At 56.6% G+C, this 17,580-nt stretch overlaps 1 protein-coding gene across 4 annotated transcripts in view; it reads left to right on the top strand.

Moving 5' to 3' along the window:
- Positions 1-17,580, top strand: part of ADAMTSL2 (ADAMTS like 2) — a 40,509-nt gene that overhangs the window by 7,541 nt on the left and 15,388 nt on the right. For all 4 annotated transcript variants that reach the window (XM_009187916.4, XM_009187911.4, XM_009187913.3 and 1 more), the window contains 4 exons: positions 2,210-2,290; positions 4,868-5,043; positions 13,048-13,405; positions 14,260-14,632. In XM_009187916.4, the coding sequence (XP_009186180.2) occupies positions 2,210-2,290; positions 4,868-5,043; positions 13,048-13,405; positions 14,260-14,632 (988 nt within the window). The remainder of the gene's footprint in view (positions 1-2,209; positions 2,291-4,867; positions 5,044-13,047; positions 13,406-14,259; positions 14,633-17,580) is intronic.

The raw sequence follows: 17,580 nt of genomic DNA on the forward strand, positions 1-17,580 counted from the left end.
TAATGCGGGCTGGGTGTCCAGCAGGGTGAGGTGGGCAGAGGCCATTTCTTTGGTGGCTTCACTATAGGAGGCGCTAAGGTGTCTGATTTTCCTCCCTTCCTCCCACAAACCTGCTTACACGGCCTCCTGCTGGACCCATGCAGAGGGAGTGTGGGCACTGGGGCAGCATGTGTCTTATAGAGCATCTAGTATGTGCCAGGCACTGTGCACACAGTGAGGCCTGAGAGATAGGGCTCACATTCTCGTGGAACTCAGCCTGGGCCCAGGGACTGACGTGCAAACAACGTCCCTCATTCTGCATGCTCACAAGGTAACTCATTCATGCCTGGCAACAGCTCTGCAAGGCTGCCACATTACTGTTGCTGAAATATACAGAAACAGGCAAAGAGAGGCTAAATAACTCATCCAAGGTCACACATCCACAAGAGGCAGAACGGGGCCTGAACCCGGGCAGCCTGCTCCTGGCCTGTAGTCCTCCCAGCTGAGCCACACGCCTTCCCCGGACAAGCTGTGCTTGGTAACCATGCTGGGGGCCGTGGGATGGGCTAGGGTATTAAATGCTCAAGAATCTTGTGAGCTAATCTTGCTAATTTGAAAATTAAAGTACAACAGCCTATATTTAACTACATTATATTTAAAACAAAGTCATCACTTTCTAATCCTTTGACGTCTAGAACTAATTTTTTTTTTTAAGACGGAGTTTTGTTCTTGTTGCCCAGGCTGGAATGCAATGATGTGATCTCGGCTTTCTGCAACCTCTGCCTTCTGGGTTCCAGCGATTCTCCTGCCTCAGCCTCCCAAGTAGCGGGGATTACAGGCTCCCACCATCATGCTCAGCTAATTTTTTTTTTTTTTTTTTCATTTTTAGTAGAAACAGTGTTTCACCATGTTAGCCAGGCTGGTCTCGAACTCCTGACCTCAGGTGATCCACCCGCCTCAGCCTCCCAAAGTGTGTAACTATTTTATCTGTGTGGCAAAAACACCGTATACGGGTGTGCTGCAGCCTCTCTTCCCAATGCCACGCCCAGTGACGTCACGTTGGTGGTGTAAACAAACATAGCTTCAGTCGCTTGCTTCAAGTTTATGTGTTGAAACCCAAAGAAGGGAAAAAAAAGTTTTAAAATGAATTTTGAAGTTAAGCTGCCCAGCCCAGTTATAGTAGCGTGAAACTGGCCACAGCAGGGGTGTTTACACCACGGAAACTGGCCAATGCTACAAGTCACAGCTCCTGTTTCCCCATGTCTCCAAAGAGCCTACTGTTAAACATTTTCCAGAGCACTGCTGTCCGGGAGGGACAGGTCAGGATCTCTGGAGACCTGTAGGTGTGATGGCGTTGGGGGAGGAATGGCAGGCGGGTGCTGGCCTGCGGGAGACACTAACCCCGGCAGGGAGGCCCACGTGGAGTCCTCCACTCCTGGAGGAATCAGGTGAAACAAGCGTCAAACCCCAGGAAACGTCCGACCTGGAGAGCCCCTTCTTTCCTGTCCCGGGGCGTATTAAAATCTCTCCTTCTCCCTAGGCTCCTCCCTCGGCTGCCTGCCAGCAACACCTCTCCTTCTCTCAGCACTTCCCCTCCACACCCTTGGTTTCTTTCTAGCTGGGAGGACTGCATGGCTGCCTCCCCACGGGCCTGGGGGCCTTGAAGACAGGCTCTGAGCCGGCTGGTATTGTCCGATCTGGACCTCAGCCTGGGGCCTGGCGCTTAGGAAGGGCGTAGGCAGAGCTGGAGATTCTATTTGCAGCTCTCCTTGTCCTTTCTCACCCACGTCTTTGAGTGTAGCGAGCCTTGAAAGTCAACGTGGTGTTGTGACAAGACAGGATTTTAAAATGGCAGTGATAACGCACGCAGGGAGCTGGGGCTCCATCGGCTGCCCAGGGTCTCCTGGGTGACACATGGCAGAGTGGGACTGAACTCCCAGTGTGCTCCACATCGCTGTGGCCCTCGCTGTCCCTTAGGAGGGGTTGGGGCAAGCACGGGCAAGCCCTCCCGTGGCCTTGGTAGGAAGGGGTGAGCCTGGGCAGGTGCCCAGCTTGATTGGTCAACCTCTGCAATAGGATGGGTCTGAGCTGAGCTACCCAAGTGGGCGTGGGGGGTGGGTTAGCCTTTAGACAACCACCACTCACCCTCCAAAAGCTGTGGAGTGGGCGAGCGCCATCCAAGGGTGCCTTTCCAATCCAGAGGGGCTCACTGTCATCCATTTGCCTCCAGGTTACTCTCTGGTGACCCATATCCCGGCTGGCGCCCGAGACATCCAGATTGTAGAGAGGAAGAAGTCTGCTGACGTGCTAGGTAGGTGCGCAGCGTCTGGCGGCTGCCTCACTGAGCTTTTGGTTGTGGGGTATTGTGCATGGCGGAGAAGGGGCGCTTGACCCTGGACCCCTTCCTCCAGGGCAGGGATGGGCCAGTGCCGTAGGCATGGCTGCAGGAGCCGGAACTTGAGCCAGCTATGTGGGTGTGGCTGAGGTGCTTACAGGGGAACCAGCTTTACCTCTGTGCGTGGAAGGACCTTGAACTCGGAGCTGCTGGACAATGGGAGGGTGGTGATGTTGGGTAGGGAGCTCCCTGTCACTCAAGAGACTGGCACAGGCAGAAGCTGGGGGCCGCTGCAGATGAGATCCCTGTGGGGTTCGAGGAGTGAGTCTCAGTAGGTAACGAGGTCAAGGTAGCACTGAGAGGAAGTCGGTGCAGAGGTAGGATTCCTACTCAGGTCTGGGGGCCTCATGCTGATGTTCTTGCCATTAGTCAGTCTCCACTGGGAGGCTGGGCCATGGGAGGGGAGTCCTCTAACCTGAGGATTCTGGAGTTATTTCCATGATGGATGGAGTGGTGAGACCCCATTTTGGTGGCAAATTTTGAGTGTAGTGAGCCTTGGTGGCAAATTTTGGAAGGGCCCTCTGTGAAGCTGGATCATTGGCCCAGCAACGTGCCATGTCTGCACCCTTTGGGCCACGGTGGGCAGGTGCTGATGCCTGTGAGCTGCTCTGTGCTCGACCCTGCCCTTCACGGGGCGGGCTGGTGACCCAGGCTATAAGGGGATGTTGTTTTTGGACACAGGTGTAGCCCCAAACCTGATACTACCTGGGCTTACTCCCCCCACTGCCTCCCACTCCTCCTGAGAGCCAGAACTGGTGGGGTGAAGCCCATCTCCTAAGTGGGTGCTGGAAGACGAGGCTTTGCTGAAGGTCTTCAGTCTGGGACCCACTTCGGGTTCTCCTATCCCCTCTCCAGAGCCCAAGGGCCAGCCCTCCGTATGTGCCCTGGGGTCTGAGTGCCCCCACCCCAGCAGGTCTGTGCTGCAGACGCTGGCTCCACCACCCAGCGCCCTGGGGGCTGCTCCCTGGCCTGAGCGGGGAGCTGGGCCTCTCGCCAGGCCGGTTGCTTTGTCGCTTGCTTGCTGGGAGAGTGGAGAGGCCAGGAAACTCCACGTTTTCTGAGCTGGCTGCAGAGCTCTCGCTCTTGAAACAGACGCGTGGAAATACCAAGGGTGGCCTCGGAGCACTGGGAAAGCCGTAGGAAGGAAGGTCATTACTGTCAGGAAACAGGTTTTGGACGAGAGCCTCGGATTTAACCCTGCGCATACACCTGGAAACGGGGCCGAGACAGCCAGGCCCCAGCACACTCCCCTCGCAGAACTTGGACTCTAATGTGTGTTATCTTCTGACTTTTCTACGTTAAGGGGGTTTTTCAAGCAGACATGTCCTGCTTGTTGCGTCTGTCTGATAATAAATTAATTGCCCCGGCTCCTCTGTTCATATTGCATCAGGAATTTGGAAGTCGAACTCCTCTTCTCCCGCGGGCCAGTTCCTGGAACTGGCTTTAAGGACACCCTTTGGAAGACAGAGTGTCCCGAGCGCGGAGTCAGCCTCCTCCCCGCGTCCCCAGCCCTGGAGGCCCCCTGCCTCTTCTCACTCTCCATGGCCCCAGGGAGAATCAGTTCCCCCTGAAACCCCACCAACTCTGGGCATTTGTTCCAGTCTGCAGGGGTCACCGGCTTTCATGGGCCATTTGTTTCCATCCTGAGCGTCCATCAGGCTGGAGTCAGGCCCTGGGAGTGCCCACCCACCCGGCCCCAGGAAGAGGGCAGCTGAGATTGTGCCAGGCCATCCTGGCCTGATTGAGCACCTCGGCCAGGTCCGGGTGCACGGGTCAGCATGGCCCTGCCTGCAAGGGCAGCAGGGAGTCTCTGCTCCTATGAAGAGGATGGAGCTGGCCAGCTCAGGGCGATCCCCAGGAAGGGCCTGGTGGTCAGCACCCCCCATGCCGGCCAGGCCAGGGCTGCAGCGTCACTCTGTGTGGACGATGGGAGGGGCACCCAGGACTCCTGCTGGTGAAATCGTTCATTCATCCATCTTTTCACTGTGGCTAGCTTCCCTGGTGGACCAGCGGGGGTTATGTGCTGGCCCATTTCCTGCCCTTTGGGAAGTCCACAGGGAGCTCGGGGCACTAAGGACAAGGCTGGGCCCCTCCCCACCCAACGGTGGAGGGGTTTATGCCCCTATCTAGCTTCATGTGTGCCTTCCACAGGCCACAGACTGTCCTGCTCCAGACTGCATCCCTTGGTCGTGGTGCGACCTCATTACTTTGCAGCGCCTCAGCTTCTTCAAAGGCAGCTGCAAATGGGTCCCTAGCCAGCCGTGTTCAGCATCTAGACAAGTCCTTCATTGCTGATTTTAGGCTGAGAAGAATGTGCGTTTGCGCCTCCTCTGCATTCACTGGCCAGACTCTCCATGATGGGAGTTTCCTGTTTCGGGGGCATCTGGGCCGGGGTTCTGGAGGGCAGAGCTGGTGGTGGTTCCCTGAGCCGGTGACACTACCTCCTCCCCCAGCCAGTTTGGCCCTTTGTGACCGGCGGTTTTGCCCTTCCAGCTCTTGCAGACGAAGCTGGCTACTACTTCTTCAACGGCAACTACAAGGTGGACAGCCCCAAGAACTTCAACATCGCAGGCACCGTGGTCAAGTACCGGCGGCCCATGGATGTCTATGAGACCGGAATCGAGTACATCGTGGCACAGGGACCCACCAACCAGGGCCTGAACGTCATGGTGCGTGTGCCGCAGGCCTTGGGGGCCCCCGAGGCCCCGGGCACTGCTTCCCCAGAATCTGGCCACAGGTGGGGGCTTCCAGCCTGTGACACCCCCAGGGCCACTGTGCACGTGCACCTGGCAGCCTCACCACTCTGGGTTGGGCTTCACGTTCAATCACTGTTACTCATTCACTTGTTCTTTCACTAACTGCCTCCCCCGTTCATTCATTCACTCAGATTTTGGTTCATTCACAGTCTCCCATTCACTCATCAGTTCATTAATTCATTTACCCGTTCACTTCTCACTCAACCACCCACTCTCTCACCCACTTCTTGAAATCATTCATTCATCCATCCATTCACTGTGGCTAGCTTCCCTGGTGGACCAGTGGGGTCCAGCGGTGGACCAGCGGGGGTTCCGTGCTGCCCATTTCCTGCCCTTTGGGAAGTCCACAGGGAGCTCGGGGCACTAAGGACGACGCTGGACCCCTCCCCACTCTATGGTGGAGGGGTTTATGCCCCTATCTAGCTTCATGCTCCGCCCCCCTGGGCACTATGGTGTTTGTGCTGGGTCCTTAGTGCCAGGGCCCAAGGTAGTTCCTGTGGCCCCTGCCCCTCCCCTGACATGGCCTCCCCGGGACACTCAGGGGTTCTGGGGTGGGGCTCAGGGCCCGGGCAGTGGGCAGGAGAGAATGTGGGCCTGTTATGCCTGGCTTGCCACGACTTCTCCTATGGCTAGCATCTGGAAATGGAGCCCCTGGTGGATTGGTGCCTCAGCACCGAAAATATGTAAAGGACTTGTCATGTCACCAAAGTCAGGTGACATTGAGATGGGCAGTTGTGGTGGCCATCAAGGCCTACTGGCTTTCCTGGAGGCCGAGGGAATACAGCAGGGATGGAGCCGCGCCCCCTCCCTACCTGAGCTGTTTTGGTTTCCAGATATCACTGTAGTGGGTTTCATTGCCTCACATTGCAGGTAATGAAATGTAGGCATAGAGAGGTGAGTGACTTGAGCAGTCATGGAATTGTAAGTGGCACGACTGGGCTTTGAACCCAGGCCTGCCTGGTGCCAGAGCCTGTTCTTTGTTTAGCTGCTGTGCTGGAGGGGTCTCTAACTGGGGGTGCTTGTCTGTCTCCCCACACTGCTTTTTGGCTGAAGAGCTTTCCTGGTGACCCTGGAATCAAATGGGGGCCACACATCTCTGTGTCTATGCTTACCTGGCCCTGTCTGGAGCTGTGTCTGGAGGTGGACTGGCCACCTGGCTTCGCCTCCTGGCTGTAGGGGCTGTTTTGTAGGTCAGGGTCCCCAGAAAATAGACTCTGAGGTGGGGGTTTGCGTGCAAGAGGGCTTGGGGGAAGTGTCAGGAGCGGTCTTGGGAACACTGGTTGGTATGGGCAGGAGGGCATGGGACCAGACAGAGGGGGCAGCTGAGCTGTGATGCAGTTTCTGTGGGCTTCGGCCAGTCCCCCGGGGATAGCATTATCTCCAGTTGGGGCAGGAGAGCATCATTTATTGCCACGTGTAGTTGCCTCTTGTTGGGGGCATGACCTGGGAAGAGACAGCTCCCTCTGGCTGAGGGAAATGCCTGGAGCGGGGCACAGCTCTGAACTGTCGCACGCCCACCCCAGGCAGTTCACCGAAGGGTGAGGTCCGTGGTCCACCCCCGGCACGGCTTGGACCCATGCGCTTTGCATGAGTCTGCCTTGGCAGGGAACAGCTCCTCTAGAATTGCGTTGGTTTCTTTCTTGGGGAGCCTTACAGGAGGAAGTTTGGTGGGCTGAACTGCAGCTGGTGTAGGGGCTGCAACTGACACTCAGTTTCCTCCTTCTGTGACACGCTGCATTTCCCCTTAGCCTGAGCTAGCACCTCAGCGGGGCCAGGTGGCTACCTGGTGAGGTGACCCTGGTCTCCATGGCCTTCTCAACCTGAGGCTGCAGGCTTTGTCCAGTTATCATCACAAGGGGTAGGGGGATACCAAGAGATGCTCAGGGCATCAGCAGGTGTCACACAGATTCTTTAGCCCCAGGGTCAAACAACGCCTTTCCTACTCTTTTTTTTTTTTTTAAATAGAGAGAGGGCCTTTTTTTTTTTTTTTTTTTTTTTTTTTTTTTTTTTTTTTTTTTTTTTGAGATGGAGTCTCGCTCTGTCACCCAGGCTGGAGTGCAGTGGTGCGATCTCGGCTCACTGCAAGCTCCGCCTCCCGGGTTCACGCCATTCTCCTGCCTCAGCCTCCTGAGTAGCTGGGACTACAGGCGCCCGCCACCACGCCCGGCTAATTTTTTGTATCTTTAGTAGAGATGGGGTTTCACTGTGGTCTCGATCTCCTGACCTTGTGATCCGCCTGCCTCGGCCTCCCAAAGTGCTGGGATTACAGGCGTGAGCCACCGTGCCCGGCATAAGAGAGAGGGTCTTGCTATGTTGTCCAGGCTGGTCTTGAACTCTGAGCCTCAAGTGACCCTCCTGCCTCGGCCTCTCAAAATGCTTGGATTATAGGCGTGAGCCACCTCCCCTGGCCTCTCTGCTGTTGATCATCAAGGTTGATCACCCCGCCAGGATGGCCACTCGTTTCCACGCTGCTGGCCTCTTGGTACAAAATGCCCAAACGGACCATGTGTGGCCACAGCCTAGGGCGTAATGAAACTGTTGCTGCATCTTTGGATGGAAACGTTCCCCCTGTGCAAACCAAGGCCTCTAGACCACAGACCCCAGAGCTGCAGGGATGGGGAACACACAGTCCCCAAGTGGTGGCTGGGAATGATCGCTACTGCTACTACCTCTCCTTCGTCCCAGACCCATGTCGTCTACGTACTGGGCACATAGCACCAGGACGAGGCACAGGGCCAGAGGGTACAAGAGAGCTGTGTCAGCAAAGGACGCAAGCTCTCCCATCCAAGACCCTCGTCCCCACATCCCCTTTCTAGCTCACAGCTATGGCTGTGTGTGGGGGGCCCTCACGATGAAGTAAAAGCAGAGAAAAATGGCCAAACTCTTCAGAGGTGGGTCGGCTTGCCCTGAGGGTGCAAGCTGGAAATGGGCTCTACTTCACTAAAGCCCTATCCAGGGCTGGCCTGGAAAAACAGCAGTGAAGGAAAATCCTTTGATTTATGTGGGTGGTACCTCATGGGGGGATGCTCCACCCTCACAGGTGTGTGGCCTCTCAGCTGGCACCGTGGCTCTCCCTCCATTGCTCCATCAGTTTCTGGGTGTTGTAGGATACGGCAGGCCCAGTGGATCTCACAGTCGTGTGCCCGTTGTGTCACGTCCTCTGATATAAAGGGGGTCCCTTTGTCCAGTGCCATGTTATTGGTATCCTGTCTCGGTTAATCAGATGCTCTGTGAGCCCTTGGGTGTTAGGGCTGGCTGAGGTTCTGTGGGCAGGAAATGCAATTTTTATTTAGGACCAGATTCGGCGTTTCCCCTTCCAGGATGGAAGCGGTCTGTTGTGATCAGGTTGTCACTCAGTAGCTGAGTGGCCTCCTTGAGAGGCGGTGCTGTTTAGAGGCTTAGTGTTGGGGCCAGAGACTGGACGTTCAGGAGTGGAAGGAGCTATGGTGGCTGTGGTGAGTGAGAAGCCGTGTTCCTCCACGCTGATTCATTGTGCCTGCAGTGGGGTGACCGATGCCAGCGACTAGCCTGTGTCCGGTGGCAAGGCCATTCTGTCTTCTACTGGGGTGTTAAGTGCCTCTCGCATGGTGATGCTTCCTCGTACAAATTAACGAGTGAAATGAAGACCTCCATTATGCCCACTCCCTAGATCCAGCCACAGGGGCCTCCTCCAGACCTCATGGTCTCCAGCCTTCGGATCTTTCCCATCCAGGCTCCTGACCTGACCAGCCAGCCGAGCCACTTGCCACCGCCCGTGATTCAGTTCATATTCTCATCTCGGGCCGCCCTGCCTCCCATCACACCGACGCTCACATCACGTGCGCTGCCTGAAGCCTGTAGGGAAGATTTTCCTTCACTGCCATTTTTCCAGGCCAGCCCTGGATGGGGCTTCAGTGAAGTAGAGCCCATTTCCAGCTTGCACCCTCAGGGCAAGCCGACCCATCTCTGAATCAAGTTTGGCCATTTTTCTCTGCTCTCCCTTCATCACAAGCCCCCGCTCTGCCGCCCACCACCCGCCAGCCGTAGCTGTGAGCTAGAAAGGGGATGTGGGTGGAAGGGTCTTGGATGGGGGAGTTTGGGTCCCTTGCTGACACAGCGCTCTCGTACCCTCTGGCCCTGCCTGTGCCTAACCCTGGTGTAACACTTCCACCTTATGATGGATTGCTGCTGGCAGAGCTGATAGGACTCATGTTGGAGGCGGCTCTGGCTGCGTGGGTCGCCTGATGTCCCGCAGCCCAAGCGTTCCATCTCTAGTAGGGCCTCACAGCGTGCCAGAAGTTTTTTGCAACTGATGTATATTTATTTGCTGCAGATGGCCTTGCTCCAGAACCACAGGGCTCTATGTTATGCTTTCCCTAAAGGCTTTCCAGAAATTCCGTCTGACATCTTTCCCTACCACAGATATCTCTATTCCTATAGGATCTGCCAGGTCATACTTTCCATGTGGCAGGCTGCTTGCCTCACAGCCTGGACGTGCTGCGGGGCCCCTTCCACTCAGGATTCCACCCAAAGCAGCACCTGTTTTTTTGTTTTGTTTTGTTTTGTTTTTTTGAGATGGAGTCTCACCCTGTTGCCCAGGCTACAGTGCAATGGTGCAATCTCGGCTCCCTGCAACCTCCACCTCCTGGGTTCAAATGATTCTCCTGCCTCAGCCTCCAGAGTAGCTGGGACTACAGGCGTGCACCACCACGCCCAGCTAATTTTAGCATTTTTAGTAGAGACGGGGTTTCGCCATGTTGGCCAGGCTGGTCTCAAACTACTGACCTCATGATCTGTCTGCCTCGGCCTCCCAAAGTGCTGGGATTACAGGCATGAGCCACTGCACCTGTCCAGCAGCAGCTTTTAATGTCACCCAGCAGATGAATTGAACATTCTTGGATGTAGAATATGCTGGCTCCAGAATTATTCTTCGTGGTGGAGAGGATGAGATGCCATCAATTTCCCCTTCCTCTCAAAGAGATGTCTGGCGTACCCCAACCCACTGAACCCTGACATTTCCACTAATGTAGGGGGCCGCTGAATGTTCATGGGGTTGAATCTCTGCTCCTCTGAAAGACAGGTGCTTTACCAAGACCTCTAGCGCCAGTGCCTGCTCCTCTGAGCCGCTAAGTATCAGTGCAGAGGACAAAGGTCAAGTTCTTGGAGTGGTCCAGATGCCTTTACAGTGTATTGTAATTGGGAGCGGAAACGTAAGCGTTGCCCTGGGTCAAGACTGTAAACGTGTACAGTTGTCCGCCCCAGGGGAAGGAAATCATTTCTGGTCCACCTTCTTGGCAGGGATAGAAAAGAACATATTTTCCAGATCAGTGGCCACCTAGGATCAACATGAGGCCATGCTCATCCGCTCTAGGAGAGAGAACACAGTGGTCACGCCCTGGCAGTGGAGGGTGCCCGCTTGGTGGAGGATGCAGTACCCATGTAGACTCAGATGGCAGATCCTGCGGGGTCTATCTGGTTATTGTGGAGGCTAAACTATTGAGTTAAAGGCGGAATGTGGGCCAGGCGCGGTGGCTCATGCCTGTAATCCCACCACTTTAGGAGGCCGAGGCGGGTGGATCATGAGCTCAGGAAATTGAAACCATCCTGTCTAACACATTGAAACCCCATCTCTACTAAAAATACAAAAACAAAATTAGCGGGGCGTGGTGGCGGGCGCCTGTAGTCCCAGCTACTCGGGAGGCTGAGGCAGGAGAATGGCGTGAACCCGGGAGGCGGAGCTTGCAGTGAGCCGATATCATGCCACAGCACTCCAGCCTGGGGGTTAGAGTGAGACTCTGTCTCAAAAAAAAAAAAAAATGCGGGATATGATGGGCTGGCTACATCTGCCTCATGTAGGTCAGCCCCTGCCTTCTCTGTGCTTCTTTTTTTTTTTTTTTTTTTTGAAACGGACTCTCACTCTGTCACCCAGGCTGGAGCGCAGTGGCCGGATCTCGGCTCTCCTGCCTCAGCCTCCCGAGTAGCTGGGACTACAGGCGCCCGCTACCATGCCCAGCTAGTTTCTTGTATTTTTTAGTAGAGACAGGGTTTCACCGTGTTAGCCAGGATGGTCTCGATTTCTTAACCTCGTGATCCACCCGTCTCGGCCTCCCAAAGTGCTGGGATTACAGGCTTGAGCCACCGTGCCCATCTCTGCTCTCCATGCTTCTAAGTACCATCCTAGTAGCCTGGTAGCGTTTCTCCCCACGTTCTCACCAATGTGCTAAATTCTTTGTCATGAGAGGATGCACCCAGCAGTTCCTGAGGGCTGGTCCTGACGTTCTGTTGGTGTACAGTCCCTTCTCCCAGGACTCCCCAGACCGGGTGAGAATGTGACTTAATCCAAGCTATTGCTCTGGTGGCCGGGAGAGAAGGGCAGGCCAAGTCCTGTGGGAGGTCCACGTGGCCGTGAAGGCAGAGGTCTCTGTGTCATCTTCAGGCCGGAGTAGTGCTGGCTTTAACAGGGAGGAATGAGACAGACCCATTTTTTAGGCTCCGAAGTCTTGGGACGTTTGAGATTTGAAGTTTTTCAAGCCTGTTGACTCAGATCCCCACACCCTGAGTCTCAAGGTCCCCCTCTTCTGGTTGGACTCTGTCCTGGGCATAGCAGGCCCAGCAGAGTTGGGAGGAGCACACTCTCTGCTCCTTGGAGGCACCTCTGCCTCTCCCACCTTCCAGTTGCTTGACACGAGGGTGTCTTTCTCTGCTACTGCGCAGACCCTCACCTTTCCGGGCCGTCCTTTCATTCTTGGGGTCCTTTACTTCCACGGTCCTTTACAAATTTTTTTTTTTTTTTTTTTTTTTGAGACAGAGTCTCGCTCTGTCGCCCAGGCTGGAGCGCGGTGGCCAGATCTCAGCTCACTGCAAGCTCCACCTCCCGGGTTCACGCCATTCTCCTGCCTCAGCCTCCCGAGTAGCTGGGACTACAGGCGTCGGCCACGTCGCCCGGCTAGTTTTTTGTATTTTTTAGTAGAGAGGAGGTTTCACCGTGTTAGCCAGGATGGTCTCGATCTCCTGACCTCGTGATCCACCCGTCTCGGCCTCCCAAAGTGCTGGGATTACAGGCTTGAGCCACCGCGCCCGGCCCCTTTACAAGTTTTTAATCCCTACCCCTGCCCCAGCCAACTCTCAAACACTTGAGCTATTACACCAATAGTGCCTTTCCTTTCACTGGCATTCCCTCTCAGTTCCCTAGCGGTGAACCTTTTCACAACGGCATTGTCTTCCGGGGGTCTTCGTGCTCCAGCCACTCCCAGATGGACCCTCATTGCCTCTGCCAGCAGGTGATCCTCTCCAACACCTCATTTTAGAGTCTGCTTCCTAGGCCTCCCTGCTCCTGACACCAGCTGGTTTTGGTTGGAATCTCTGGAAAGAGCAACTCCTAGAGAGAGGGGGCAGCAGGGGTCTGCAGAGGTAGAAGCCGGGCTGCCCCGGGGTCTTGACAGCGGCCTCAGCCCATTCCACAGGGAGCCCTGGAGCGGGGATGAGCCTTCATTGTTGTCTCGAATTGAGGCAGAGCCTGGGTCTTTGTACTCCCACGCTGGCCTGCGCGGCGGGGCTCTGGGTTGGAGGTTGATGGGAGAAGGACACTAATTACTTAGGATTTCTAGCACGTGGTGAGGAAAAAATGCAAGCCAGGTTTTAGTTGACTTCATTACTTAAATTCTCCACATACAGCCTGCCTCTTGCTACCTGTACCCAGGGCGGGCCATTCCCCCGACCACCCTGCTCCAGCGCCCGCCCTGTTCTCAGGCTTTGACTTGGATGCCCCTGGGGCAGGGACGCTGTGTTGGGCTGGGCCCGCAGTGTCATTCCTGGGGGGACTCAGCTGTGAGTCACACACAGCAGGCAATCCTCCCAGCAGCTCTGTGGGAAGCGGATGGGTGGGGAAGGGGCTGGACAGAGTCAGGAGGGGCTGGGGCCGCACTTCTCTTTCCCTAGGTGTGGAACCAGAATGGCAAAAGCCCTTCCATTACCTTTGAGTACACGCTGCTGCAGCCACCGCACGAGCCGCACGAGCGCCGCCCCCAGCCGGTCTACTACGGCTTCTCCGAGCCCGCCTCCGAGAGCGCTGAGAGCCAGGGCCTGGATGGGGCCGGGTTGATGGGCTTCGTCCCACACAACGGCTCCCTCTACGGCCAAGCCTCCTCAGAGCGGCTGGGCCTGGACAACCGGCTGTTCAGCCACCCGGGCCTGGACATGGAGCTGGGCCCGAGTCAGGGCCAGGAGACCAACGAGGTGTGCGAGCAGGCCGGCGGCGGGGCCTGCGAGGGGCCCCCCAGGGGCAAGGGCTTCCGAGGTAACCAGGAGGAGGGAGGCATGGGGGTGGGGCCCGGGAGGCAGCCCAGGGAAGGAGATCTTGGGGAAGGGGTCTCAGGCCCTTTGCAAACCTACAGAGGAGTTTCGTAAGAGCTGCCAAGTACCTGCAGATGTCCTCTGGGCAAGCGCAGGTTAAGTACTTGGGATAGGTCCTTCTGTCCATGCATTCTTTGAGGTAGATGTGGTGATCCCCATTTGATGGATGAGGAGACTGAGGCTTAGAAAGAGGAAGTGGCTTGGCCAAGTCACACAGTCCACCATGGAGGAGCTGGGAGTCAAACCCGGGATGGTCTGATCTCTCGCCCATCCCATCGCTCATACAGCGAGCACCTGGTCTCGCCTCAGCTGAGACACCACAGGGAGCAAAAGCTTCGGGGGCCCCAGGTGCCCCTTGGTTGTGACCGTGTCACTCCGGCCTCTGCCTTTTTCCTCACGGGCCTCCTCCTCTGTGACGGTGTCTCTGTGTGTCCCTTTCTGATAAGGATATTTCTCAGTCCACGATCATTTCATCTCAAGATTCTTAACTCATTATATCTACAATGACCCTATTTCCAAATAAGATCACACTCTGAGGTTCCGGGGGCGGGTTATGAATTTTGGGGGGATGCTAGTCAATCCACTGCAGAAGTCCGTCAGCGAGAGATGGTCCAGGTGCGCTTCGTGCCTCCGTCTTGGCCGAATTTTATCCTCTAGTTGGGCAGAAGCCTTCCTTCTGGAAGCTTCTTGGTTCAGCTCGGTGTTTCCATCGCCCCTCTTCCAGGTCCCCTCCCCAGGGCAGCCCTTGCCCCCAGGGCTGGGGTGCACTCATGATTGAGCCACCTGTCTCCTCTCTAGATCTCAACGTCACAGGGACTCCTCTCGCCGGGGACAAGGATGACCAAGAGGTTGACACCCACTTCGCCTCCCAGGAGTTCTTCTCGGCTAATGCCATCTCCGACCAGCTGCTGGGCACAGGCTCTGACTTGAAGGACTTCACCCTCAATGAGACTGTGAACAGCATCTTTGCACAGGGCGCTCCGAGGAGCTCCCTGGCCGAGAGCTTCTTCGTGGACTATGAGGAGAACGAGGGGGCTGGCGCTTACCTGCTCAACGGGTCCTACCTGGAGCTGAGCAGCGACAGGGTTGCCAACAGCTCCGCCGAGGCCCCATTCCCCAATGTCAGCACCAGCCTGCCCACCTCGGCCGGGAACAGGACTCACAAGGCCAGGTAGGAAGCACTTTCCTGAGCCCTGACCAGGGCCCTCGGGGGCAGGATGGGGCCGAGGCCAGGTAGAAAGTGAGGCCCCACTGTGGGGGGTCTGGCCAGAAGGGCTGGGGTCCTAGAGATAGAGGAGAGAGGGCCCCTTCTTCCTGGGGTTCTCCACTCACCGCCCTGTGGATCTGAGCAGAAAGTTAGAGGCCTGGACTGGAGTGAGTTTTCCCCAAAAGTTACGTCCGTGGATTAGGATCCAGGGCTGGCCGGGCGCGGTGGCTCAAGCCTGTAATCCCAGCACTTTGGGAGGCCGAGACGGGCGGATCACGAGGTCAGGAGATCAAGACCATCCTGGCTAACGCGGTGAAACCCCGTCTCTACTAAAAAATACAAAAAACTAGCCGGGCGAGGTGGCGGGCGCCTGTAGTCCCAGCTACTCGGGAGGCTGAGGCAGGAGAATGGCGGGAACCCGGGAGGCGGAGCTTGCAGTGAGCTGAGATCCGGCCACTGTACTCCAGCCTGGGCGACAGAGCGAGACTCCGTCTCAAAAAAAAAAAAAAAAAAAAAAAAGGATCCAGGGCTGAGCCCCTATGTGTGCAGCTGATGCGGGGAAGGGAGGCTGGAAGATAACAGCTTTGAGCACTGCTTGTGAGCCAGGGACAGAGCTCAGCGTTTTATATGCACGGACACATGCCGTTGTCGCAACTGCCCTTAGCGGTGGGGTGGCTACTGTGGGCTCAGAGAGGGCTAGCGGTGTATTCGAGGTCCCGGAGCCCGAGGACCTGGGATCCCTGAGTTCTAAGTCTGGACAGTCATGGCATACATGCCTTTAGGAGGAGGCAGAGCTCCAGGCAGCTTCCCAAGTGCAGAGTACCTCAGCCCCAGGCCTCAGCAAGGGCTGGAGAGGATCTGGTGGGTTCCTCCACGACCCTGAAATCAGGGATGAAGAACAAGGTTGGCACTGCAGCTGGTGAGGGCCATGAGAGAGTCCACCCAGGGCCAGGCGTCCAGAGCCAAGGCCACAGCTGGGGCTGCATGGGCAGCCATGTCTGGGGGCACCTGGGCAGTCACAGCCAGGGATGTCTGGACAGTCACAGCTGGGGATGCCTGGGCAGTCACAGCTAGACCTGGGGGAGCCTGAGGTTGGGAGCGTCCCTGGGTCAGGGGCCAGCTGTGAGCAGGGTGACCCCAGACCTGCCATGTCCCTACTGGAGCACAGTCCCTGGTGATAAGCTCCTCCCACCCCCAGATAGAGGGTGGGCCCCCCTTGAAGGTCCCCACACTTTCTCCCAGCAACTCACGTGCACCTGGGAGCTATTTTAAACCGGCGTTGAGTGGGGGTTGGAGGCAGGCGTGGGCCCACTGGTATTTGGGTTTATTTTCTGAGGTGCAGCCCAAGCCCCTTGACTTTAGATGCAAGCATGGACTGAACCCGGCCTGGGCCGGGAGTGCTGAGTAGGTCTTCTTGGGACTCAGGGACTGAATTTGATGGGAGATTCAGGGTTCACTCTCGAGGTGATGTGGTTTGGGGCCACCCTTCCACCCATCCAGCCCTGGGACCACAGCAACGAAGCCAGCCTCCCTGGTGAGCCAGGAGTCCCCAGGGGATGCCTGCCCCTTTGCTCAAACCGTTTTCTGAGGCCCCTGAGGTGCCTGGGGCTGTGGGGCACAGGGAGGATGTCCTGGACACTTCTGGCAGGCTCTGGGCAGAACCCTACTTTGCAGATGTGGACAGAGTGGGGCCCGGAGCCTCCTCCAGCTACCCCTCTTCCCGCAGGGGTGGCACAGGGCCTGTCTGCTCACCCTTTACCCTGACACGCTCAAAGCCTTGGGTAGGTGGGACCTCTGGTTCTCAGGACTCAGGTGGGGAGTCTGGGCCTTGCTTTGGGTACAATGTCTGAGTCTGATAGGGGACCCTGGGCAAAGGACGGGAGGGACGGACCCAGACAGTGCCTGCCCGTGGGAATGGCACTGCTCAAGGCTACCAGTCTGTCTGCGTCTTCAGCGTGGGCCCTCCTCACCTCCCAGCGCGGTCCAGGGCATTACCTGGTATTCCGTGTGTGGGGCACACGGTAAGGCCTCCCGTAACCAGAAGCTATTAGTAGAAAACTGAGCCTCCAAGTGGCAGCAGTTGGGGGGGGCACCTTTCAGGACCCATTGTCTGGGTCAGGGAGGCCAGCTCTCTGCCAGTCAGAGCCCTCTGAAAAGGTTTATCAGGGTGGCTCCAAGACCTCACTGTGGAATTTGGCTTAAGGCATGGACACCATGTGAGTCGAGCGTCTCTGTCTTCCTCTGGGCCTCAGTTTCCCCATCTCTCATTGAGGGGCTTGTCAGGGGGTGCCCTTAGGGCCCACCAGGTCAAATATTCAGTGATCCTTAGGCCAGGGTCATGGCACAAGCTTTCTGATCGTCAAGCCGCTTTGTAAAGAGTCTCTCCCGCCCCATCTTGGTTGACTCTTACCCTCCCCTCCTAGCCCCCCGCCCCAGGATATATTGAATTTCCAGCGCCTGTCAGGGGCCTCAAGGATTGATCAACTAGGTTGTCAGCCCTCAGAAAGTTCCCGAGTGCCGAGATGCCGCTGCCTCCCCGACCGGCCTGCCATCAAAGGATGCTGCCGCCCAGGGACCAAAGGTGGCCTGGGGAGATAAAGGGCAGAGGGATGCAGCGGGGGAAACCACCAGGGCCAAAATAGCCACGTCTCGGCCGCGTTGTCCAAACACAGGAAGTCGTGTCTGCTCAGAGAAGGCAAAATCAAAGGGGCAGCCCAGAAAGGAAAGGCTATTTTCATCTTTCCAGAAAAGCTTCAAACAATCAAGGGAGGGGCCCCTGTCACCAGACTCCGACTTTGGGAACAAGCGTCTGAGACACAGAGACGCGGAGTCCTTCTCCGAAGCCTTAGGGGGAGAGAAGAAGAGAGCATTTTCTGGCTTGCGTATAAACAAACACGGTGGCTTCAGAGCTT

The sequence above is a fragment of the Papio anubis genome, chromosome 13 (genome assembly GCF_008728515.1).
Source record: "Papio anubis isolate 15944 chromosome 13, Panubis1.0, whole genome shotgun sequence".
Taxonomy (NCBI): domain Eukaryota; kingdom Metazoa; phylum Chordata; class Mammalia; order Primates; family Cercopithecidae; genus Papio; species Papio anubis.